At 37.1% G+C, this 27,946-nt stretch overlaps 1 protein-coding gene across 4 annotated transcripts in view; it reads left to right on the forward strand.

The window, feature by feature from the left end:
* LOC129368887 (disks large homolog 4) overlaps positions 1 to 27,946 on the forward strand; it is a 76,319-nt gene that overhangs the window by 14,717 nt on the left and 33,656 nt on the right. For 2 of the 4 annotated variants that reach the window (XM_055044056.1, XM_055044057.1), the window contains exons 1-2: positions 732 to 979; positions 26,090 to 26,251. In XM_055044056.1, coding sequence (XP_054900031.1) covers positions 770 to 979; positions 26,090 to 26,251 — 372 coding nt within the window. In that variant the 5' untranslated portion in view covers positions 732 to 769. Of the gene's footprint in view, positions 1 to 731; positions 980 to 15,285; positions 15,643 to 26,089; positions 26,252 to 27,946 lie in introns of those variants that run through there. The other 2 variants (XM_055044058.1, XM_055044059.1) reach the window with 2 other exon arrangements.

Here is a 27,946-nt window from a genome sequence, read left to right on the forward strand (position 1 = left end):
TGATTTATGTTCTCCATGCCCACATCGTTAGCTTAGGTGGGACAGTCATATCTTCCTAGGTATGAAGTGGTATTGTAACTTTTTCACTTCAAGATGATCAATTGAACAGAACTCTGCAAGAATGATGTGTAAAGCCTGGAGTACTGTTTCTTTTTCCCCTTTACTTTCTCCTTGACCTGTCTGCTGTGTTCCTTGTTCATCATGGTGCTGTTTGTTCAGAAATGTTGTCTAATAAACCACCGAGGCCTTCAGAGAATAGCTGGATTTGTACTGAGACCAAGTGTCACACAGGTGGACTGCACTGAAGGATATTTAGAGTTATCAAAGCTGAGAGAGCACTCTTTTCAAATATTGATAAAATAAGTAAATATTTGTTTTGGTAGCATTAGGAAAGAGTTCAAGGAGTAGTAACACATTTGCTATGCCCAGGAAATCAAAATAGTAATTGCAAAGAGTTATGAAAATGTATTGTGCCAACATGAATTGACTCATCAATGTATGATTGTTTGAGTCTATGTGTGACATTGCTTCAGCGAGGACGCGAAGGAAAATAAAATCTTGGAAAAGAAAATACCACCAAAGGTTGATTCATTGTCTGTACGACTCCTTTCCTTGTCCCTCTCTCACTCACCGGCGGTGGCAAACATATTTTATGAGTCACGATTGGAGCAGACTGGCCATCCTGTCTTTTCAGAGTATTGTCTTTAACATCAACACACATCCAACACCAACTACTCTGCCTTCTAGAAAAACTCTCTTTTCGTCTGGTATGACCCCCTCCCTCCCCATCTTCCTGTCTACCCTCTCTCCCTCCTCCCTCTTTTTTTATTTCCTCTTCCCCTTCCCCAGCCTCTCATCCCCTCTCTCTCTTTCTCCCCATCCCTCTCCTCCTTTACTGCGGGTGTCTGGGAGGCTGTTTTTCCTCTGTCTCTTGCTCATGAAGGGCCGCACTAAGCTCCCTTCGCTCTGCCCGTGTGTGGTAGGTAAAATCACCTCTGCGTTTGTGTCGTCTTTCCTTCTTCCATCACTCATTTGCTGCCTCTGTTTTGCATGTTAGCTCAAAGTCTGCTAGTCGCTCTGGCAGATTTAAAGGAGCTTAATATTTACATCAGAGTGCGTTGCATGGAACATACCCATAATTGGCTCCACTGTCATAGATACATGTGAAATATGTGTGTGAGGATTTTGGGTTTGCTTTCATTCTACTTGTGCTCTGTGTAAGGTTAAATCATGCACTCTGAGTGTTGCGTATGAACATGGCCTGGCACATGTGGTGCTGTTTAAGGGCTCATGTTCAGAAAAGCATATAGAGTGAAACTCCATGAGACTTGTTGATTGTATAATTGCACATTTGTAGTTGTATTCTCTTATTTGATAGCTTTTTTAAGATATTTGAAAATAATATCTATATTATTTCCTCTGTGCATCACCAGAGGACACAAGGACACTGGACTCGTATCCTCATAAGAATAAAAAAATCCTTCATAAAAAATGTCATTATTATTTTTGCTAAAGCTTCTGCTGATCTTTAAGTATCGACAAAAAATCTATTTTGATATTCTATTATTGAACCAGATTTGTCATAATCTGTGCAAATGAACGCACAGAAGGAAGTCCAAGAGTCCTCCTGTTTTAATTAGCCGAGACGACTTCTTAATGCAGCTCAACCACCAGAAACCACTGTTAGTGTCATTGTATGTTTATAATTGTGGGAATTTGTGTTTATATGGTTGGAAAGACTTTCAAACTACTTAGCAATTGTTTTGTATGGTAACCTGTGGAATTAATTGAAAATTTATTTTAATTTTGAGACTATTTTATCTTCCATTCACTTCATGGTAAGACTCAACAGTTAGACACACTATTTTAGGTACACCTTGCTAGGACAGTGTTGGCTGTCTTTCAGAACGACACTAGTTCTGCATGAGTGATTCAACACATGGTGAAAAACATTCTCCTTTGAGATTTTGGTCCATATTGGCTTGATGGCATTGCTTTGTTCCTCCTGAGTTGTCTACTGCATGTCTACGGTGGTCCATGACGTCACTTGATTGAGATTTAGTGATTATGGAGACAATTGCATTACATTGTCACATAACTAGCTTGAGATTTATTAAATTTTGTGATGTGGAAGTAAACATTTGATGGATAAACTATGGTCAATTAGTATTTAAGAACACAAGGTGTTCCAAAAGAAAATATCCCTAACCACTGGTGTTTCTGGCATCCATGGTACCCGGGGTAATCTTCTGCTTTTGTTGCCATCAATCTATCAAAACGAGAAATGTAGGTTCTGGGAAGGGATAAAATTCCCTAATTTATATTCATTGGTTAATAGTGGAACAGCTGGTAGCAGTTTTCTTGCAGCATGAAGGTCCAGGGTTTAGATCCTGACCTGAAGGATTTCTGCGTCAAGTTTGCATGTTCTTCCCATGCATGCATAGTTTCTCTCTGAATATTCTGACTTTCTCCCATGATCCAAAAGCATGCTTGTCAGGTTAATTGTTTACTTAATTGCCTTTAGGTATGAATGTTTGCACCTCTTGCCCTGTGAAACTGGATTTAGGCACCAGATTCCTCACAAGTGGGCATATGTAGATGGCCGCATTATTCAGTGATAAAAAAAAATTGTGGCACAATTAGTTGTACCACATTTTTTTTACTTCTTGCAACTTTTAATTAGTGATCCATGACTTTTAGTTTCATTGGGGTATAAATATTAAGTGACATAGAGTCCAATTTTTCTTACCTATCTTTGATATAAAAAAGACAAGAAAAATTCTTTTTTTTTTTGTACTTCTGCAAAAAAAAAAATCAATATATAACTAAGCTTTTTATACATATGAACAAGTGGGATGATAAACAAATTGGAGGGCACTTTAAAACCTCAAGTTCTGTCAAGTTCATTTTAGATCTGACTAACATAGCAACGTTGCATTATCATCTAACATGGTTCACCAGAAACCTCAGTGCAACTCCAGGAAGCTTTCAGGTTTCTAATGGGTTGTTGTGAGCATGGGAAACCAAACACTGAGCTGTGTTGGACTGATCCAGAGATTTAATCAAGAAAAATAAAGATGACTTATGATCGAAAGCATTTCTTTATATGATGTTTGAGAACTTGAACATTGTGTTACGTAATGGTGTGAGATTACATGATGAATGTAGAAACACATGTTGACTTAAGCAGCTTTTAAAAACTTTTCAGCTGCTAAATTTAAGAAGCAAATTTTTGATGGCACAGGCTATGCTGATAAATTGGTCAAACAAGAATGTAATGTCATGAGAGCATTAACAACCACTGCAATAGCAACTATTTAATAGATTTTATTAGATTTCTGAGGGTCCTCTGGTCTTTGGGACACCTTTATTAAGCTATGTTGACTTCATCAAAGAAATAGGTAAACTTGTGTTGCTTTAACCACTGAATGTAGCTAAGATCATCACTTTTAAGAATTTCTTTAAACATAAAACAAATGGCTCAAGCTATTCTACTTTTTAACTTCCATTTTCACATAAAAATAAGCAATATTTTAGTTTCAGAGATGGCTTTGGAGTTGGGCAATATGACTCACTGCTATGGGATACCAGAAGAACACTAGACAAGTTTTATATTGCTTATATCATTTGAGATGCTGGGGAATTAGTGGCTTCTTGTTTTGGACCAAATTAAATGATTGTTCCCATGTTTTTTTTTTTTTTTTTGACTAATTCTGATCTACATTTAAACATTTCAGTCTAAAATATCTAGAAGGTAGAAGGGTCAACCTTGGACTTGATTTCTCTACAGTGAACAAAGACCCTTTAAATCAGTTGTCCAAAGATTTATGAAATATTTTCTGTTTTGGATTTTAGGAATCTAAGTGGAATAATATGAGTCAATCATGGGCTCTAAAGGATTCTCAAGCACAAATGACCACAGCAGATATATGTTGCAGCTGGGATGCAACAGTCAATTTTCTATTGGTCGATACTGATTTCTGGTGTTGTTTGAGTTCTGAGTTGCCAAATTGGATATTGCATGATCATATTTTTAAGCTGAATAAAAACAAAGATGCTGCAGATTCTTTGAAAGAGGACATAGTCTGTAATCCAACAGAAAATAAAGCACCTAAAGGAACTATTTGCATCAAATCAAATGTTCGTAGCTTTTTATCTGTATTCTTTCAATTCAAATTTCCCCCAAATTTCTATTTTTAGACTCCAAAGGGTAGGAGTTAAAAGATTTTATGCTTTTATTGTTTAAGAAAACCATATGATTTTTAAGTGTTTGACCTGCTGATCCTCCATCAGAGCCGATCAAAACCTAATTCTGCTCTCAGTGCTCTGGATTTTCCCTCTCTGTTTGTTAGCTTCCACGTTGCTAACAAGCAGATTGCAACCCTGATTGCAACAACATCGGGGTCAATTCAATTTACTTTCGAACAACTCTCAGCTGTGATTAGAATCATCAGAACAAAAACATGATTCAACATCCACATGGGTTTTGGATAAAATATTTAATAATCTAACATTAGATTGAAATAAATTTCAAAAAGCTAAATTGCTTTCAACTACTACTTTTGCTTCACTTTCTAGTTTCAGTCATTTTGTAAACAGTGATGGTTGAAGTCCCCATGACTTCTAGAAGCAACAATAATGATGATCTTTATCATGCTGTTACATTATAATTACAACAAAACAAGTATTTTCTGCAGTTTGTTGTTTCTCTTATCAGATGGAGGTTTAAACTGATCTTTGAACATCATGTAATTTTATTGCACATTATTGCTTCTTTTATTACCATGAATGGTCCTCTGATTGGAGAATTGTTTTTTTTTCTGTCCCCTATTGAGCTGAAAAGAGACAGTAACATCTCGGTATGCTCATTGTTTACTGCTGTAATTTCCTTTTCAATTGTTGATTAGCCCACAATTTCCAGTAAGCAGGAAAAACGGCAAAGACAATTGTGACAACTAACCAGTTCAGTCTTAAGTTTCAAATATTAACAGAGTTAATGAGGTTTTAAAATTAATATGGTAACTTTGACTCCAAAAACTACAACAGTGATAAAAATGAAAAGCTATATGAGATTGAAAAAGTAAGTGCTCATTGTTTTATTCCTTGACTTAAGTAGGTTTTTGTTTTCATGGTGGTTGTTGCAATTTAGATTAAAAGGGAAAAAAAAAGTTTTTTCTTGCTTTTCTTGTTTTGACTCCATATCTATATTTAGTGACCATTTAACCACAGACTGTTTTTAAAGAATCTCTCATCCACGTTGACCCATCCAGTTCTGGCTTTCAATTCTTAACTGGTGATGATCAAATTCAGTCGAGCAAAATTGATATACAGTAAACCAGCCATTTATTTAGAGTGGAATTGGTTCCTTTCTCAAAGACAACACCTTTAGCAATAATTAGTCAATTGCTGTGTAAAACAACAATTTCTGACCAGAACACACACTGTTGGTGGGTAACTAATCAACTCCCCAATTATTAGTTTTCAAAAAAGTAATAAAAAATGGATCTGGAAACTGACAGGTGACTTTCTTTCTGAATGTGCTTTCTCATTCCTGCCATCATGGGCAGAGAGCCATAGGACTCTTATTAAAGGTCTGTGCTGTTTTGCGCCAACCATGTGTCAGATTGAACTTCACTTGGGAATGTGTCATACTTGATGTGATGTAAAGTAATTTTCTACAATGTCCACACAGCCTGCGTTTGGTTTATGGTTCTAGTCAGAGATCAGAGCCAAAATGAATTGAAACTGGATGGCATATAAAATATTCAAAATTGACTTCATTGTACATTACAAAAAAGAAAATCTCAATTGTTAATATTTATGTAACACTCATAATTTAATGTTGCAATTGTAATTAAATTATTGAGCTGAGAGATCAAGCATGTGAACTTTAAAAGAGATGTTTTGATGCCGAGATGAGCTCAACTTGAAGTGGGCAGTTAAATCGGGTCACAATACACCACTGGGCCTTTTTTCTTTCTGATGTTTCATAATGCAAATCTATGTGCAAACGTCATGAAAGTATTTTAACATTTTCATCATACATCAGCAGCTTTCTTGGAGCAGATAAAATAATTTCCTCCCTTTCTTTTTTGAGCATAAAATCCGATACAGTTTCACCTTCAGATCCATAAGATTTGATTCCATAGAATCGTAGAAATCTTAAGGCCTTTGTTTTTTCTCAGCATATTATTTCACTGTTTTGCGACAGAATATTTTTCAAGACAGTTTTTTTTCTTTTCCTTGACCTCTAAAATAAGTTTAGGGTAAGTATAATATCATACCAAATTCTTGTTATTGTGAATTGATCTTCAAAATTACTTTCAAGGTGCTTTAGGTGAAGTAAAGTAGGGTTGCATTTTAGGAAAACGCATACATGCCATTAAATTAAGAGTCCTTACTTTGTTGTGTGTAATTTTGATCATTTATATTTTGTACGATATGTACTAGTACATTTTGCAACTTTGTTGCTTCCAGTATTCAAGTGACTTACTCCAAACTTGTTCTCCACTTTTTAGCTAACCCTTGTAAACTGTGGAAAAATACATCCTGCCACATTTATCTGACTCTCAGCATCTTGGCAGGAGGCTTTGCTGGTTGGACTAACACCCTGTTGAGTTTCCTTCTTACCAAGCCTCAGCCATAAGTGGGTGCCTGAGCCTCTTTGTTGCAGTTTATCAGAGTTGGTTAAAAATAGAACTACCTAGACTTTGACAGTCTTATAAAAATGTAAAACAGTTTATAAAGAATTGAGATTCTTATTAACTCCCCTTGAAGATGATTGTCAAACTAATTGGGGGCTTTTGATGGTTTATTTTATTTGTTCTTTTTGCAGGGTAGAATGATGCAACAAGTTACTTTGTTGTGCATCAGATTTAAAAATACTGAGTTAAGTGCACAGGTGGAGATGTGTTACAGATGTTCTCTATATAACACAGGGTCAAACTTACCCCTTAGTATTTTGATGAATAAGATTTTCAGAGACTCACTAAGAAAATTGCCCATAGATTATTGACAGGTGCAGATAGATTCGTTCTAAAATCTCAATGTCAAACTGGTTCATTCTTTTCAACATCATCTCAGCTGTTCTTGAACATCCCAATCGATTTCTTTCATCTGGATTTGTTTGAAGGAATCAAGCTGAAGGTTTCAAACACTATGAAACATGATGAATGATGGCTTCATGCTTAGGTTGATGGAGCTGCTGCATCCCTGGTAGTGAATGGAAAAATGAAGGCAGAGGAGAATCTGCAAATAATTCAACTTCACATTAAATCAACACCTAGACGAGAGAATCTTGGAGAGAATTTGTTGTTCCCAGAAGTCAACGATCCTAAACACACGTCCACCAGTTTACAGAAACCTGACCACATTTGATTAAATATTCATCTGAAATGATCCCAGATGCTCATCGATGGCTGTAAAATATGTGTTCTTTCTACAGGTACAATATTGCTGAAGACCTATGTATACCAATATATTTTTTGAGCCTGTATGTAAATTTTTTCCCATGTAAGAAAATCTACAATAATTTTAAGTGTATGCCCCTTTACTTTGTTCTCCTTTTTGCTAAGGCTTAGAGTGGTACATTGCATTGTATTGTAAAATCAATAAAAATAACAACAACAAAAAATCCCAAAATTGAATTTGCATTTAAGTTTAAGAGTAATCAGGCTGAAGGTATCAAGAGACATTCGAGATTTTGGAAATGCAGCAGTCAACGTAAAAGTTTCTCCAGTTTGAAGGTTTCTTTGAAAGAGACTTTACAGTAGAGGTGAGATTAAATCAAAGTTTGGTGCCAGAACCTGACTGGTTGACTCTCCATGTCTGGTGAACCTGTCATTGATTCGAACATTTCTGAGGTGAAAAAATAACATTTCTGAGACACTTCTGCTACAGCACAGTCTGTCTGAACGTGAGACATCTCTGGCATAATGTCACAAATGAAAATTAATGAAAGGCATTGTTAAAACTAAACTTTTGGAGATTAAATTGGTTTGCAGAATCCCAGAAAGCCGATTTCAGATCAAACTGTAGAATAAATATCAGCCAGTTACTGAAGCAAACTGGTCCCAACCACACTGCAGTCTTGTGACCATCTCCTGTTACCAGAATAGTACACAGAGTGAATTGGGAACTTGAGTGCTTCAGTTGCCACAGAAACTAAGTCAAGGCTTAGCAGTGCAACTCTGTGAAAACCCTCAACGTGAAACAGCAGAGGCAGCTCTCCTGCTTTACTTTTTATAGTATCTTTATAAATGCATAAATGTGAATTTAAAATCTAATTCTCATCTTATGATAAAAAAAACTCTTTCTGTAATAAATTCTATTTTTATCATCAAAGGTTCTATCTACTCTCATTGTTGTGGAAAGAAATTGCATTTATTACAGTTTTACTTTGTAATATTATTATTTGTAGGAGAGGTAAAGTGATACACTGTGAAATAAATTGTACTTCTACCCTTAAATACTCCAGTGTTGATCTGAAATAAAACATCCACAGTTTAAATGTTAACTATAACTTCCAAGGAGCTTGCAAAAAGTGCAAAGTAAGAAAACATTACAAACTTAAGGCTTTTAACATTGAAGCTTAGTGCAGTACTCATACAGTGCAATACTCTCATGGAGTTCATAGAGTGGAAGGCAATTCTTGTCTTATTCTCGTCTTTGTTTTATCAGTTTAATACAAGCCACAAAAGTATTCATACGCTAAAACCAATTTCACATTTCACTGCAATGCACAATCTTCAGACATTTAAATATGAATATTTTTGCCCATTTTTTTTGTAAAATAGTTGAATCTTAGTTGAATCTGACCAAAGGTTTTCAGTTGGATTTAGGTCAGATCACCTGAATGAGCTCAAACCCTTGTATTGCAGCTATGGCAGTATATTCCAGTTGTTGTCCTGCCTTACTGGATGGTCTTTTGCAACCTCCAAAGAGGATTTTCTTCCAGGATTTTCATGTGGTCTAGCAGCCATATTCCATCAACTCTCACTTTTTTTTGCCTGTCCTTGCTGTTGAGAAAGAATGCTGATAGCATAATGCTGCCAAAACCATGTTTCATGGTGTGGACGGGATGATGAAGGTTCATGTTCAATGGTCATATTCAGTCATAGAATTATGCATGAAACCAATTTTCAGTCTCAGTTGGCCTTCCTCCACATTTGTTCTCTTTTCTAAATGGGTGTTAAGACTTGAACTTCTTATGCTTTACTTTGAACGTTGGTTTCTTGCCAACGTCAGCAGTCCTCTTGTCATTGAAGTCACTCGTTTGAGCTGCTGTGCCTCCAGAGTTACTACAAGCCTTTCTAGTGCATCTTTGATAACATTAGTTGGCTGGTAGGTGCCATAGTTTTTATTTCTGAATAATCTTTGAGGTATGATCGAAGCTTGAGACATTGTTTTTTTTAAGCTGATCCCGCTTTAGACTTCATCTTTAACCATGACTTGTCCACTGTATTCCTTGATCTTCATTATCCTGATTGTTTAGCAATCTTCTCTGAGAGACTTCTGAGGTTTTCACTGAATAGACCTCAGATTTATCCCGAGATATTTCACACAGTCAAACGCTTCTGATTATGTGACTTTGGATTATGTGCTGTTGATTTTATTTAGGGGTATCAAAGTCAAGGTGCTTAAATGTGAACTATCACTAGGTGTAAAGCACTTATGCCGCTGTTTGAAAGACCCTTCATCAATAAATGTCCATCTTTTTTGCATTGTATGTACATGGTTGGACTGAGATAGAGGCCAGATGAAGCTTCCCAGAGATCGGAACCACCAGAGTCAGCTATCGTTCAAACCGGGCCATGTTGGAGAAGTGAGAGGACGGGTGCAAAGAATGAGATGAATAGCTGCTGCAGACTTCCTCTGCTCGTCAGAGGAAGAAAATAAGCTGCTGTTTTCATAATTACAGTGTGAATGATGTTCTCACCCGATTGAAGGGCGGTTTGGATAATTGTCCCCCAACAGTTTCGTGTGACCATTCCGACTCTGTCTCTGAGCCTTTGATTGCCACCAACATAAGAAGAGAAATAAGTGCACTTTTGAAATGATGAATTATTAATTTTTAGCATGTGCTCTTCAATTGTGCACAACATACTTTATACATAATGGATTGCTCGGACTCATAGCTATGTGTAAGGATTCCATACAGACACGTGAAATTTACACAGCTGGTTGATTCCGCATTAAAACAAAACCAGAAATATGAAACATAAAACATTACAGGAAGATAAAACAGTAAGGGTTTTTTGATGCAAATCCAGGCAAACACTTCAATCCACATCATCCATGTTATTGTCTATTTCTTATCATTTGTCTACAGAAATCCAAGCTAATTTCAATAGTCTAGGTGAATGTACTCTAAAAGAAGTGGTCGCAGGAGTAAATTGAAATACAACGCTCCAGAAATCTGATACTGCAGGTTTTGTGTGTGAATTCTGTAATTCTCACGTTTGTCGTTTTTTAAGAGCTGAGATATCCTCAGGAGATTCCCGTGTCTCCAACTCCTCCAGTTCAGTGTTAAATCTGCTGAAAGGTGGACACTGGTGAAGGCTGAAGATTAGATTTGATGCTTTATTCGTGTGACAAATGACACAGAGTTGCTGAACTGCAAAATAGTGTCTTCCATTGAGATTTTTTTAAATAAGCAACAGAAAATGTCACTTTAAGTTTGCAAGTGAAAATGGTAGTTTAAGGTTTGTGGTGATTGTCTATTTATTTATTAAGGAAAAAAGGTCATTTCCTTTAAAGACGGTGAGTTTATTTTATTCACTCACAAATGAAGACTGACAAGTAACTAGTTAAAGAAAGTGTATATTTAAACTGGAGGTTTTTACCAAACACAAAGTGCTCAAAAGAACGCCCCAGGAAAAAAAACTAATTATTCTACCTTTTTGTATTTGGGTTGATGACATCACAAGAGGCACAAGACCAGAAATGGACTTCTAGTATGATTCAACAAATATTCAAATGCTCAAGCATTTGCGCATTTAAGTGTTTGTTTCCAATCTATGATGATACTGTCATAATTTTGCCCTTGGAATTTGATTCTTCCAAGGGCAAAATAAAATGCACCTTACACTGTTAATATGCTGTTTGTTTCAGGAAGATGAGTATCATCACAAACAGTGTGTTTGCTACTGCTGCTGCCCTGTTGGTGGTGCAACCAGTTTTTAGATTTAGGGAGCAATTAAGTCTTGTAATTTTTGGGAAGACCTAAAGTCTTTAACTGTGAAAAAAAAAGCACAAATCCCCAAATTGGTTAGTGTACGTCTTACTTCGTGTATTGAAGTACATTATTTTTTCAGAAATTTGTGTGAATGAGATGTGTCACATCTGGCTCTGAACCCAGGACTGAATCAGCACAGTGTTTTTTGGCACTTGCAGTCACAGAGAGCCGACCTTAAATCCACAACGCTCACTCATTTTCTATCTTTTTGGCCAAAAAAAAAACAATCTCAAAGATAACACTCTTGACAGATATAGTTCTGATTTAACACACAACGTTGCTAAAGTCGTACAGTTACAGACACAGTTAAAAAAAAGGAAAAATCAAATTCAGTGGAGAGTGGACCATTTTTAGGTATCTACCACCCCCTGCAGATGTTGTCATGGAAACACTCTTTTGGGGATGTCGTTCTCTCTCTCTTTTCTCTCTTTCATACAATGCAGCATTAGGATGATAATGCTATGCTCAGCACACCACGCTTCAGGTTTCCATGTGACTCCTGCTCTTACATAATACTGAACTGGATAGGAAAAGCCACTTACCTTAAATGATATCAATAGTTTGCATGTTTATTCTTTCCCGTGCTAGTAGAATAATTAGTGCTGCCCTTTTTCTGATTTAATTAAAAAAAAATGTATATAGACATACAGATTATTCAAAATTGTGTTGTTGCCTTGTAGTATATTCTGTTAAAATGATAACATTTTATGTTTTCCTTTTTGACCGTATTTGTATCTTTAAAAGAGAGGAATCTATTAAGCCGATACCAACCCTTTAATCGGTGTTGGAGGTTATCACTTGCCTCTGTGCGGACGTGGTGAAGTTGCTAATGAGTTTGGCACATTGCAGATTTCCCAGGAAATCCCCCCACGCTCCGGGGAGAGGATAACATTAAAAGAACCATCAGCAGGACACCGATGTATAGAGATTGGTCTCTGTATTCGATTGAACGCTGACATCACCCTGGGAGCCTTGAGCCCTGCGCCGCAGTCGGTTCTGAGATGAATGCACAATATTTAAATCCAGCCTACCTGGTTCTCTCACTCCACCCTGTGGACTCAACAGGGCAGCACAAATAAATGCAGGGGGCATCTAGGAGGATAGTGGATAGCATGTTGTTCATTCCTGTGGAAAGTGTTCAGTGTGATTATTCTACTTTATTACAGATATTTAGAGATGTTAACACATAGTATCACCAGTCTGCTTGAAAAGGATGAATTACTCAAAGCTTTTTCACTATCTATTGTTCAAATTTGTCCCAAAAACAGAATATTTTGTTACATTCCTGTCAAAAATTGCTGAAAGGGGCAAAGGACACCATTTTGATTACCTTGTATCTTAACATTTACGTATATTTTACTAAAATGTATTTTCAGTGTGAGTGTAGCCGCTATTCAGATACCACAAGTGTAGGGTAGAAATCTGACGTTGTTTTTGGCTAGTATTGTATTATAAAAATATGTTTAAACCTGCATAATATAACTTTTATTAAAAATATATATATATACATATTTATATATATTTGTCATTAAGCCCTGACAGCGTGGTGTGGGACAGTTAATCTGTGACAACAATGAGCTTTTCTGCCTTCTCCCAGTGCCAGGAGGCGGGTCTTAGCGCTGTCAATCACAATCTTATGTGACGCCGCTCACCCTCTCTCCCCCATTGCTCTGTGTTAGGCTGCAGCTAGCATAGCCGGTTGTGAATGCTTAATCTGGTTAACCTGGCCACCAATAAACACAGATAAATGATTCTTTCTGTAATTGTAAGTTGTTTCTCCACCATTAGCACGTATAGCAGCGAATACATGAGAATGACTGACAGCGCTGAAACCCTCCTTCTGGCTCTGATTGGTTCCGGTTTTCACTCAGGAGCCGTGCATTTATTCAGATGACAATAGGAGGAGATGGGAGATGTGGAGGAGATCGAGCTTTTCACAGATTATTTGTTTTATAACAATGTCATGACATGGTGAAAGTTTTAACAAATATGCAAAAAACATAGTCTTTATAAAAGTTACTTTCTGCAGCACTAAAGCATGAATGACTCTTTGCCAAAGGTGTACAGATTATTAATATAATTAATCATGAAGGTGGAGGGACAGTGTGATCTCTTCTTAGCCGGGGGCAGCTGTATAAACCCTGTGGGTGAAACAATAGCCTTCAACAGAACAAGAGCAGATTCAGCAAAAACTGTTGCCCCTGCTTGGACCAGTAACATTGATTTTTTTTTTTACAATGTATTTTTTATTTAGTGGGCTCTTAAACACTTAGTCTGACTTTAACCTCATTCAGTAGGTCTGCTTCAAAAAGTGGCCTCCCTTCTCTGCTCAGCTACTATTGCATTTACAGGAAATAAATACTCTGACTAGAGGAATGGTGCAGTGGAAAAAAATATTATATTTTGCATCGTTTCAGCTCTTTAAGCTAATTTTAATATCAGCCACGGATAACCCGAGTAAATTTATAATTGTGATCCCCTCCCAGGAGTGGTTGATTACTAAAGTTATTTCAAGACTGCATTTATGAACAACGTCTATTCTCACTTTTTCCAGTTGAGGCTATCTGTTCATGATTCAGGAATAAGAAACCAAATATGGCACGAGAGACAGAGCCCCAAAGTGTAAACCAATACTGGCCAAAAACAACTCAAAGGTTATCTCACATTTTTCCCAAAAACATTACCCTAAATACATACAACTGAATAATCAAAACCTGAGATTAAAATGAGGTGAAAATGTGATGTTTTGGAAGGTGTGTTTTGTTACATCTGGGCATGAACTGACACAGCATTTCAAAAGAAAAGAAAAGAGAACATGGTGGTACCTTGATATTCATTTGTGTCTTGTTCAGGAGCTTGAATTATTGCCACCATAGTTGAAACTATTATTTCTTGAAATTCTGAAACAGAATGTCCAACTATCGTTTGGTGATCTTAAGCTCCAGGGCACTTGGATTATATAGCAGAACAAGGGCCAAAAACATGCAGGCAAGTCCATCTCTGAAGGGCCCAAGAAAGCAAAGGTTTTGGAAACTGTTTTCAACCCAGTGTTGTTCCAAGATGGTGGAGTGACCTACCAAGTGTAACCACAACAGATGCATTCCTTGGCTATCTTCAATAAACTCTTGACGATCGAGTCTTCCAGAGTATCTACACTACTGTACTGTCATATTCCCTGTATCAACTTTCTCTTTCTTCAACTCCCTCTGTGCTTTTACTGTGTTTCAACACTGTCACACCTGTCAAAACCTGATAGTGGTCATCCTTTTAAGTGGCTTATTAGTAGTTTTGATTACAACTGCATTGTTACACCCACATTTGTAAGTCACTTTGGATAAATCCTGCCTGGCATATGTAAAATCACAAACATGATAGGTTTGAAAATTGCTTGTTGTAATTGCTCAGGTTATCTTTGTCCAATATTAGAAGTAGTTGTTAATGTAAAACATGTAGGTGTATCAAAAAGCAAATGTTTTTTTCTCTCCATCTGGTGTCTGCTGTGTGAATCAAATAATTCATAAAAATCACCACTGTTTTTGTTGTGAACATAAAGATCATCAACTTTCCAGATATGAATGAATTCTGCCTTTTTAAAAGCATAGGGACACATTCATGACACGAGCAGCCAGAGTGTCAGTCCTCCTAATAAATTACATTTTTGCGTCCACAACTTTTTTTGGGTTCAGCACCTCGGAGAGCTCCAGTGGCTTCATTCTATTTCAAACCAACAGGGGGCGCAGCTATCACGCTGTTACATGTAGAGAGCAAACAAGCAAGCTTCAACGTTGAAAATGTTTCCCAATTCTTCTGTGTAGTTTTTCTTTCTTTCTTTTTTTCTGTATAATAGTGTGTGATTTACTTTTTTTTATTCCGTTTTACAGGACTGCAGGCGCTTTACCAGTATTGGGACTCTGTGTGGCTCGCTGTTCAGAATCCAGCTGCGCTTTGTGTACAAACTTTACGGGCAATCAAGCGGAGAGCGGGGTAAAAGAGAGAAGGAGACAAACTGTGAATGATGCTCCTGCTGCTCCAAACCTTTAGGCAAAATGTGTGGACTCACGCGTTCGTCGTCGAGACAGAAATGAGGAGTTTTTATTTTTTACAGCTGCATGCGGGCGCAAATATCGGACACTGAGAAAAGCGACGGTATTGCGGTCGCAGCGGGGCAGGCGGCCCTTTTTCCTTTCTTTTCTTTTTTCGTTTGTAATCAGCGGGGCATCAGCGACCCTTCCTCAGCCTCGGCTGAGCTCTGGCTTCTCTGATCGCGCTGTTGTGCATGAGTGAGTCTGTGAGGCTCCGGACTGATGTCTCTGCCTGTCAGGAATTTAAAGTGTCTCTCGCCGGTCATGTGCCAGTGTAAGGTCATCTGCAGCAACCGGACCCTCTCCCTTATGTTCGGGTGTAAGGTGAGCCAACATGCGGATCTGTATTCAAAGAAGCGAGGCCTCTGGAGGAAACGCGGTTCTGGTTTGTTTCCGCGGCGGATCCTTTTGTCTGTCGAGTTCATTAGCTTACCTATTATTTCTTCATCACTGAGTTTTCTACACTCGACCCCGGTTTTACCTTCTAAGCGTTTATTCTCATACATGACCGGTTCCCATTTACACACAGCAGGGTATTCCTCGTATTAGCAATATATATATATATATATATATAATATAATATATATATATATATATAAAAGCAAATATATATATATATATATATATATATATATAAAAGCAATATATATATATATATATATATATATATATATATATATATATAAAAGCAAATATATATATATATATATATATATATATAAAAGCAAATATATATATTTGTTATATATATATAATATATATATATATATATATATATATATATATATATATATATATATTATAACAACGCTTACATCTCATAAATAAACGAAACATCGTTCATTTTCAGAGCTCTGCTCGCAGCAGGGCTAAAAATAAAGCCTTTAGGTTCACATTTCTTCTTTGCAGCCCAGCAGAGCAAATTGCATGATAGGATTTTGACCTTGGGAGATGCACTTTAATGCTCAGGGCCACTTAGATATCATTCATCATCAGGGAAACCATACGCTGACACAGAGGCATAATCCCATCTGCAAACCAGGGAACATGAACTGTGCTCCCGCTGTTCTCTTCCATCCCTGTTTTGTTCCTAATCAGAACTGAGCAGTGGTTGCCTGGTGCTTATCAGAGAAAACAGCCTTTCTTTTTAAGTTGTGTGCAGTTTTTTTTTTAGATGTTTTGGGTTTGTTTCTTCATTCTATCACAGATTTTGCCTCTCTTCCAGGTGAGATTAATTGCAATCATACAAACATTCATGTTTGTCTGATAGCAGTACAATGCTAACTCATCGCTGTGTTAAAAAGAAAAAAAATATATATATATATATATGCGTGTGTGTGTGTGGGACTTGCTAGTGGTAAGCATATTTGAATATTCAAGATGTAAAAACAAAACATGTCACCTTTAATTTGTGTGTGATTAAAAAATGTCCGCAGATTTTTGTTAGAGAACTGTAGCAAGGATTGGCATCTTTGGGTTTCCATAGAAAACTTTAGACAGGCTGTGATGGCAGGACAGAAAAGGTTTCTCATTGCAATACTCCCAAAGCAAACACAATTATGTGGTGTTTCCTAAACTCTGCTTGGATTTTAAGAGAAACTGTGAAAACTTAAACTGCTGGACTTCTTGTGAAACAAAGATTGGATATATGGAAAAGCACTTTGGGACTATTGCTAAATACTTCTGTGATGGGGATGTTTTTTCTCCAAAGACTCTAAATGCTGTTTGAGGTTATTACATCAAAACGTTTTGAAATACCTGAATGTTTAACTATGATGCCTTTCAGTCACCCCACAACTCTCAGCGCTCCAGAACTCCCAGTAGATCTTAGAAGCTGCGGGGGCAAAAAGTGGGTTCTTCAAAGTTCCAAGTATTAACATATATTTTAACAGTTGTTGAAAACAAATATGTTGTAGCAAGTACATTTTATTCCTCAGAGATTACAAAGTTCAGTGCATTGTGCTGCCTCATGAAAACTTAATTTGTTTTCAACCTTTTTTTCACAACTTTACCACAGGAGCTAATTCATTTTATAGTTTTTTGTTCATTGTTCCCTCATCCTTGTTTGCTGCCTGCTTTTGATTTATGCGTGTGTTTAATATGAACTAACTACATAGCATACATAGTTGATATGGTTTATTGTTGAGCTGAATTTCCATATTTGAAATATTCAGCTGGTTTTATGGATGTTTGGTCCTGCTGTTCTCAGCGTATGACAAGTACAGATAATCCCTTGTGTTCTTGAACACACCTTACTCCTGCTTCCATGTCTACCTGTTTGTCTTCGTCAAGGAGAAGACACGGTATTATGATTTTTATCCAGGGTTTAGGCTACAATCATCTGTCCAGCGATATCATAACTCCACAATTGCAAACTGTCTTCAGCATCTTTTATTAGTGATTAACTGTAATAATCATGTTTGCATTATAAATTAGTTGAGTCTGTGTTTATAGAGTAGATAATGCAGGGAAACCATGAGATTTCAAAAACTGCTTCTGAAAATTACTTAATTGTAAAAGAAATAGAACTAAATGAACTAAACGTACATTTTACTGGTGAGCCAACATATTATGTCACTTTTTAATTCTGATTTCAATGATTTCTGCTTAATATGTCCAGTATAATGGAGTAATATAAGAATAAAAATGGTTATGCTTTTTGGATTATCCAAGTGGACAATTGGCAGCTAATTTATCTGTTCATTTTCTCTATACATCACAGATTTATTTAAGAAATATAATTTTATAAGTATATTGTGCTTTGATTTGGTCTCTAATAGAGTTTCAAACATTTAATTCCTACAAAAGTAATATAAAATGAATGACTGCCTATCAATATGCAACTTATTACATCACATTACAGAATTATTTACAATATAGTGTTAATACTTTCCAAAACGATTCAGCCTATATAAGTCTGAATTAGTTCTCCATCCTAAAGGAAGGGTTTGCATGGCCTTGGAAGTGAATAACATTAATTGGGACTTTCATCTGCATTCATCATCTTAGCTTTCATGTTCAAAAGCTGACTTTTATCTTCACAATATTTGAGCACAGTTACATCTGCACTTTGAAAACACGTAAAAAATTATTCTAGGTATTTCTCATTTTCTTCTAGAATCAACCATTTTACAATAAATAGTTAATAAATGTTTAATTAAGAGTTGATATTCCACTTATATCCCTGTTCGTAGACGGCTAGCGGATGTTTTGTGATGACCCTGAGACATTTATCTCCAAGCCGTTGTTTCCATTTTGTTGCTGTTAATAATGAAAAGCGTTCATGACTGCCACCTGCATTCTTCTTTCAAGGCCAATATTTGTGTGCAGGTACAGTAACCCTAACAGCTTTTGTTTACTCTGTCGCTGTCTCCTGGGAAGTTGATATAGGTGGGAATTAATTTGGATCTTGGAGATGTACAGTACATTGCTGCAATGTACAACAATGCGTTGGAACACTCCACTATGGGCTGCAGCTATCAATATTTTATGTTTTATGCTCTTGTTTTTATTATTCTCAAGAGGACTGTATTTGCAAAACTTCTTCCATAGGAGAAATTTCCCAAGGTGATGGTCTAAGGAATATATTTGCATAACCTTTGTTCTTAAACAAAACCTGCCACAAATACTGATTTTACACTTTAATGAAGGAAGATTTTTGTTTTTTTTGCTAGCATTCATTGGTCCTTTAATGTGCTTTTTATGCTTAACACTCATCAGCGGCCTCACAGTATTTAATCAAAAACAGCTGGCCTCACTGGAGTTTGTCTTCAGGCCATGATTCAGCGGCGCACTCACAGTGCAGGGCCCTGGGAGACGGAGCAATAGACAGAGGATCCAGTTTTGATGGGAACAGAGTGTTCATGTGATGAATGATTTACAACTCAAGAGACCAGGCGCCTTCGTCTCGGTTTCAGGATCGATAATTATCTCATTGGGGGAATTGATTCAGTGATATCTTTACTGGGAAACAGATATGAAAGTGATCTGCTGCCACTCACTTCCGGGCAGCCAATCAGGCGATGCACAAAAAAGAAAGGACTTTGCTTCATTCACTGTGTTTTCTGGTCTTCACTTTACAAAATATTTTTTCTCACTATGTTTTTTACCTATTTAATTTATTTAGCTCGTAATCAACTGATACAGAAACATTGAAGCTCGCATCTGCCTTGCAACCTTGTTCTGTTTTGTGTGTGCGGCCTGAAGCACACAAATGTTCAAGTAGTGCTAGTACACTCACAATAAAATGTTGCATTCAATTTGCCCCGGCAAGCTAGAAAAACTTTCCATGAGATTTAATGAAGATCAAATTTAACACAGCTTCCACAAATTTAAGACAGAAAAGTTTGAACTAAAGTGACAATTATTTGCAATTATTTGTAATTGCAAATAAGTGCGCGCATACAATATCACACAATCTTAAATTGTAAATATGGGTAGAAGACAGAGAGAGAAAAAATGAGAGATATTATCTGAAATCAAATCTGAGTTTTACATCATTTTATAAAGTTGCTCCCTCATCAAAAACATAACTGGAGTGTGGCTTTGATTCTTTCATATATTTGTTCTCATGAGAATATTAAGAGAAAGATAATCTGTGGGGGGAAAAAAAAGTCAAGCTCTATCTCTCCCATGTGGTCCTACTGCTGTCTGCAGAAATACATAGCTTGGTCAGAAACAACCAATCAGAACCAGGAAATGGATCTTAGCACTGTCAATCATTCTCATGTACATGCTGCTCACTCCGTCCACTTTGATCTGTGCTATTCTACTGATTATCTACCTGAAACTACACTATCACAATATAGTAACAGAAGTATTTTTATTTTATTTAGTTAAGAATTGAAATGCAGCCTCTCCTTTCCTCTACCTCTGGTCATTGTCAGGGCTCTACTGTTCTTGCTAGGAAAGATAAATTTGGCTATTTCACTATATGTTGGGAATAGCATGTTCCCAACATATTGAGGTGTGGATATTTTTTGTTGTGCATGACATATCAAAATGCTATAGAACTCATTTGTATTTTTAAAACAGTTTAAAACTGTTAAGCAGTCAACATCAGGCTCCACTCAAACAAATAGTCCGATGGATTAACCATGCAATATCAGCTTGATATACATTTAGTTTCATTTTCTGGACAATGAACACATAACATTAGTGATACTAATTTAAGCAATATTCAAAATCCACTCAGAAATACATATCATAGAGCAGTATTATAACAGGACTGATCAATGTGATTGATTTAGAAATAATTACTGATACTATGTTTTAAGTTAAACCAATTAGATCTCTCACAGTAGAGTCTAATGAGAAGGACATCTTGTCCAGTGATGAAATGGTGTCCTGTCCAGGGTGTACCCTGCCTCTCGCCCAATCACTGCTTGAGACAGGAGAACCCTCCACCCCCTCCACCGACTCCATCCAAAGACAAGCATGTTTAGATAACGGATGGATGGATGGAAAATGATCCATGCAAAGCTGGCCCACTTACAGTAAGCAATAAACATGGCAGCACAAAATTTTGTGTTTTTTAAAAGTTAGTGTTCCGCAAATTGAGCCAGTTCATACCCATTTTAGCAACCATTGATATGAAGTGATGTTTCATACTCTACCTATTGTCTGCTGGGAGATATGGTCATGTTTCTCCAACAAAATATCTGTACCTGCAGGAGAACCCTTGAAGTTATTTTTGATTTTAAACTTTAGCTTTAATAGCATAAAGCTACATGATTTTTAAAGTTTAATCAGTAATACTTTTAAACAAGTTTGTTTCAGATCATGATTTCTTGGTTAATATTAAATTAATGTTAAATTAACCAAGAATATTGAATGACAATTCAATAAATTCAATGATTTATTGAATTGTCATTCAATAAATCACAGTTCAGGTCTAACCTGAACTGTGACAGGTCTGTGACAGAACTGTGAAAGTCTTCATATTCATGAAGACTTTCTCATGTTTATGATGGTGTCATGACACTCTTATTCACAACCCGTCAAATAAAGTGTCACCAACCAAAAACTACCAGTAAAAGCTTTACGGTAACCAGTGGTGGGCTGGAAGTTAATGCAGAGTACACTGAATTAATTGTGTTGTCAGAAAAAGACCATTATGTTTCAGCGATAGACCTCAATAAGCATTTGGTACACAGACATGCATCAGCAAGCGGTAAAATGTAATCAATTTTGAGCTTCACTGAAGTCCAAACAGAGTCACAGTTACTTGCCCATCGGGTTTCAAATATTTTTAAACAGCAAAATACCCAAATAAGCCTTTAATACAACATTTTTCACAATAAGAGAAAATGGACGAGTGCCAGTGAAAGGAAGACATCAATATTAATCAGAAGATCAGTAACAAAAGAAGCCGTTTTTCAATCTATTTTTGTTGTATTTCAATTGGGCTCAATCAACTTAAAGGAAAATTTTGATTTTCCTCTTTGTTACAGAGAATCCAATACCAAGCAGCTGTTTCACACTTCGTCTAACCCATAACCCCTCTGTGCTTAAAAGGCTCATTTTCAGTGCGTTTCCACTTATGATCATTTGCTCCTTTTACTACAAGTTAATTTCCCTGAACCTCATCAGATGAGGTGAAACGATGTCCACCGGCTTGAATATGTTTGCAGACAACTGGTGGGGATTAACACTAACAATCCCTCACTGTGAGTGCTACGAACGTCAGAATGCATGCACTCAGCATAAAAATGGTGTGCACATGCTTCAGCGGACAGAGGGGGGATGGGATGGATTCACAGTTACGGAGCTTTGCCTGAGGTCTAACCTGAACTGTGAGTTCTTTCATTCATTCAGGTTGATGTGAAGAGAACCATTCTTTGCTTAATGAAGCAAAGCTTGCGGTTAAGATCAGATAGATAGAAAGATAGTCACACTATAGACCCCACTTAAACAAATGTCCAATTCACACTTTTTAAAGATTGTGGTAAGCTCTAAATGCTCCGAAATGGCTGTATTACAAAAACTAACAATAACAAAAGAACGAGTCAGATGAAGGCTCTAAGAGTTCAGCGTTCTAAAATTATTAAGTCACATCATCCAGTTGAGCTTCTTGCCGCACAGGAAGCAGGTTTCAGTAAAATGTAATACAATTTACTGCATCTATGACTCTAATGTGATCATTCAATTTGAGGGTTACTATTTGTGTGGATTTCTTATTCACAGAAAGTTCAATCAAAAAATTACCGCAGTAAGAAGAACAAAAAATGACCATGTGAAAGTTTCGCAATAAAATATATTGTATTGTATAAAACAGTTTCGTATTTATTGAAACTGTCCAGACTGTATAATATGAGACAGATAATCTGCGAAAAATGTGTCTCCGCCATGTGATCCTACTGCCACCTGCAGAAATGCAAAGCTCTGTCAGGAACATCCAATCAGAGCCAGGAAGAGAGCATTAGGACTGTAAATCAACTGGTGTATTTGCTGCTGCACCCCTTGCTCCCTGGTTCTCTACAGGTTCTTCACCACAGAGGAACCAACTGAATTTGCAGGCTAGTTAGCATTTCCACCGACAATAGTGGATAAACAGTTTATCCACTATTTCTCGTAACATCACGTTGCTTCTCCGGCTGCAGCAAAAATGGCAATCTTGAAGTTGTAGTTGCTGCTTACACTGAGCAATGCGTACATGAGCATGATTGACAGTGCTAAGACCTCTTGTTTGGCTCTGATTGGTTATTTCTGACTGAGCAGCGAATTTCTGGAGATGGCAGTAGGACCACTGAAATGAGGCAGGGCAGGGGAACGTTTTTACAGATTATCTGCCTCATATTCTGCTGTAAGAACATATTTCCATATTTTAACAAATATGGAAAAAAAAATTAATAGTAGTTACCTACCTATCAGAGCCACTTACAATTTAACCCTAAGAAAACACAACTGAGATTTTTCCACATTACTTGATATGACTGCAGAATTGTTTGCTCTTTATCCAATTTAAATCAGCTTTACTTGGAAGCCAAATAAACTTTGTTCATTTCTTCATTATAGTATGAAGAATGCTGGAAAAACTGCTTAAATAGAAGCCTCCATTTTGCACTGCATTGGGATGAATGACTCCACCCTATTGATGAATTATATTTGTGTGAAGATGGGGAATGTAGAGCGTCTCCGTGGGGGAAATAAAGAAGCTCTCCTTTGCTATAGTTCCCTGTTTTTATTTAGGTTGTCTGGATTCACACACTGGCATCATGATGCGTGCAGCTCTAGGCACTCTGCCCCATGGTGAATGTTAAGTCTGTTGTTGAAGCGCACACCGTAAAGGACATGAACACTTGTCAAAGTGCTGTGCTGAGATGCCCTGGAGTAAACGCCTGAAGGTAACATTTGGCAGGATATCTGAATCTTCTGATTGTTACATATACATGAAATAAACAGTTTTACTGGTAGGTGTCGGCTGGCAGCAGCAATCGCGATACTGTAAATGAGATGAAAGCTGTGTTTGAGGTTTAGCACTTGCAAAGACACTTGTGAGTGAAAATAAACTGAGAAGGTTTGTATTTTTGATAGACTGTTAGGGGAAAAAAAAAGAAATTCAGATAATCATGACAGACAAACGGCTCTTTGAAAGTGGCTGTCGTTCTGCTCGTGTTTTAACTTTAAAGATGGAAAGCCATAAACTTAATTTGTGTCTGGTTTATATTCCTTAGAGCGGGGCGGCGTGAAGCTTTCTTAACTGTCATCCAGCAGGTGTTCTGGCCTACATATTTTATGTGTAGGGAGATTAGTTTCTGCTGCTCAGATGACAGAAGACCTATTTCTAAAGCCTGGGCCACTGACAAAATAGGTGAGCGCAGAAAGCGTACACTGAATGATCTTATATTCCAACATACTTTAGGTCTTGGTGAATTTTAAACACATTAGCTAACATATATTCTCCACAAAGTATGCTTGAAACAAGCCCATCTAAAACTTCTCAAATAAGAAATAAATTTATTTTGAAAGCAAATGTAGATAAGTTACTCTCTACTGCTTAGATTCTTTACTATCTTTACTGTCCCACTTTTTAAAATTTAGACTGTTAAAATTTAGGCTATACTGCAGTGGTAACAATAGTTGATACATGAACAAAAAGAAAACATTTTTCACCCCTACATTTATTTTTGTCTATCTCCACAACAGAGCTAAATGTCAAGCACTCAGGCCACCTGCAAAACAAAAAGCAAACCCTTCACTCAGATTTATTATTTATCCAATTTGTTACCTTTTAGTCAACTTTTTTAAAAAAAATGCTAACTAATACATCATACAACTATATAAAGTTAATTTATTTCAGTACTTCCTATCCAATGCACATGTCTGAATCCTGTGTCTAACCTCCCAGTTTCCTACGTGCCTCTCCAGGAGGGCATTTCCATCCTGCTCCATGAACTGAAAGTCACATCCCCCACCAGCAGGACAGAAGGCAGAGTGGCACCATGGATGTTGGTCATGCAGGAAAGGGAGATCAGAGGGCTGTTTTGACCACAGATACAGGAACATTAATAATGGTACCAAATTCTGTGAGGGTTTTTTTAAATCATTTTAAATCATTATCAGTTACTGTTAGAGCTGGGGGCAAAAAAATGGGAGTGAGGGATATTTGGCTATATGATACAGTGTTTGCATTAAAATGGCAATAACTGACTATGCAGAAAAAGCTTGTTATTCTATAATTAAAGAGCAGTGCAGTCAACAATTACTTCTTTTTATTTGTCCTACTCCATCTTGATTTTTTTCTCTCCCACTTTGTGGCGGTGCTGATGGTCTCACTTTTTCATTTTATCCATACCTCATTTGCTTTCTCCTCTATCTTTATCTGTTTCTCTCCCTCACTTTCTTGCTGTCTCAGTGTAATGTGATCGAGGACCGATGCTGCCAGCCCCAACTGTGGCACTGCAATCTCTGCTCTGCTCCGGTTGCTAGGCAGCCCGTCTTAGACAGGGCTCAGTGATGCACCTCCTTCTCCATGTCTGCAAAAAAAAAAAAAAAAACGAAAATAAAAAGAGCGAGGTGGGAAATTGTCGGGAATAGCCAACAAACCAAAATGTATTTCTGAGGATTTATCTTTTTTAGAGAGCGGTGCTTCACATCTGCAGTGCAGCACAGTGAAGCGTTGTGATCCTGGGGGCTTTGGACGTTGCATGTGCGGATTTGTCGAATACAGGCTTCTAGGCACCGAGCAGTGTGACAGATCTCCAGTGTGACTGCGCTGCCCACCTCTTGTGTGTTTGTGATGGAAATCGCAGTGTGCAGATTTTGTGTCATCGCGCCTAGAATGAAGCATACCATGTGTGGCTGAAACAGTGGGCTGCTGGCAGGCTGCCCAGGTGTGGGATATTGGTAGGGGAGTGAGGTTGCTACGAAGAAGCTGCATGAACTGCTGCCTCATAAAACTCTCATGAATCGATGCTCTAGTAGCTCCATGTGGCTGTGGGGGACGATACATATTCAAAGTAAAGTGCCAGAACTCTTTCAAGGCCTTTGTTCCTATTATGTCTCCACTTTTCACTTGTGGGCGTCACACATGCTATGCGATGCACAAGCTGTGCTTATAGACTTGCCAACATTTGGTTAAAGGAGGCAATCTGACAGGAATACTGCTTTGGTTGTCTGCCGAATTCACTTTTGTATTTCAGAGTTGTATTTCCTATGAATAAATCTCATTTTTTGATGACTTTGATAACATTAACAGATTAAATCACTACCCCAGGACCTGGGATCTTCTTAGTTGGATGATCTTGTTTGTGTCTGTGTCATCTTGCAGAAGTACAGGTACCAGGATGAGGAGACGCCCCCCTTGGAGCACAGCCCAGCACATCTGGCTCCAGGGAAAAGTGCAGAGATGCTTCATATGAGTGACAAGAACCTCGCTGCCATGGAGGCCATACACGGCTACACGCCACACACGCATATCTCTCCTGTCAAGGTATTAAATGCACACGTTTACTTATAGACATTGTGGATGCATAGGTTGCAACATGTGGTGCAATGGACTCCAATTTCCACATGCAGTACATTTCAAGAGTAATTCATTATTTCTTTGCTTGTGGATCCCAGTAATTTATCAACTATGCTTAATATTCAATGCAGCATTGACAAACGATTGACCTCCTCTTTCAATCATCTGGAACACATTCTGTGCTGCAACTTCATTGTCAAAATAAAAAAACAAAAAACAAGACATTAAAGTCTTTACAAATATTTATATTGTGAACAATGATTAATGAACAGTTCCATTTAGACATCTACGTGGCCATGAACATTTTTTGAATCGTTCTTGTCATTTGCAAAAACAGGAAGTGCATTTCTCAAAACGGTTCATACAAACAGCAACGCACCATTGACTGCCTAAAAACGAAACAAAATCTTTGAAAAATAAATATCTGTGTCAATGAACATGCTAGTGCCATCAGAATGACAAGTCACTGACTCATTGTGTATGGATAACACAGTCAAATTGCTTTGTCATGTTGTCAATGTAACAGTACTACGGAGGGATATTTTGAAATAAACTGTGGCTGCAGCTGCTGGGCCCCAAAATCTCACCCACACCACAAAGATGATCTTCTTTGGTGACCCGGCATGGAAAGAAAGTTTTAGAGTCAGTGTCTCATCCAGCTGTGAAGTCATCACACGCCTCAATCACAGCATCCAGAAGGGTCATCTGAGTGACCCTTCTGGCTTTACATCTCCATATTGAGAAAATTCCTCAGTGGGATTAAGGATTTATATTCATTTTAGAAACACCATAAGTTTATTGATGGTTACAAAAAGGCTGCTGTCAAGGCATGACTTTATGCAAAAACCATACATAGGCCTGTCACAATAAACAATAAATCAATTAATTGCGATATCAAAAATCTGTAGTTGGATGATTTATTGTTTTCTTTCTGCCAAAATTGGTCTTCAATCTGGTACTTTGGTCTCAACAAACCCTTTTGTTTTAGAAGGACAATTCTGTTTACAAATACTTCATAATTCCTTTGATTTGTTATTTCTGCTGTTTTGTTTATCTTGGATATTTAAAATGTCTTTCAGTGTAAAATGTTCATTATGATTTTTAAAGTTTACTGTTCTTTGATGATCTGTTCTTGAATTATTATCCCATCACCATTTTACTTGAAAATGGTCTCAAAACAACAACATTATCATTCATCTCAATGATCAATTTATTGTCCAGCAAAATGTGTTCTGATGTATATTTTCTAACTGTTAGCCTGAATAAATTCAAACCAGTGTTTTCAATTGTTTTTGCTAAAAGTCATCAAAGTTGTTGGAAATAATTAAAATAAAAACAGTGTTTAAAGTCCTACAATCAGCATGACATTTAAGGAAATGGTGAGGTTTTCTATTTTTATCCAGAATTGCATGTGTACAACTGATTAGAGATGCACACACCCTGTTTAAAAATGTCGAAGTTACATTGGATGGTGTCCTTCTAAATTGCTTTATCATTGGAAAATCCTGATGTAAGCATTTTGACATTATGCTTTTGTTCATCTTACATACTGCCCAGACACAAAGCAGTATCTGATTTAACTTAACACCACATGTTGGCTGCTTTGGAGCCCTGCTTTGCCCACTTAAGGGCTCTAATAGGAACATAATCTTATTTGATAAT

This window comes from Poeciliopsis prolifica, unplaced genomic scaffold (assembly GCF_027474105.1).
Source record: "Poeciliopsis prolifica strain line A6 unplaced genomic scaffold, Auburn_PproV2 SCAFFOLD019, whole genome shotgun sequence".
In the NCBI taxonomy this organism is placed as follows: Eukaryota; Metazoa; Chordata; class Actinopteri; order Cyprinodontiformes; family Poeciliidae; genus Poeciliopsis; species Poeciliopsis prolifica.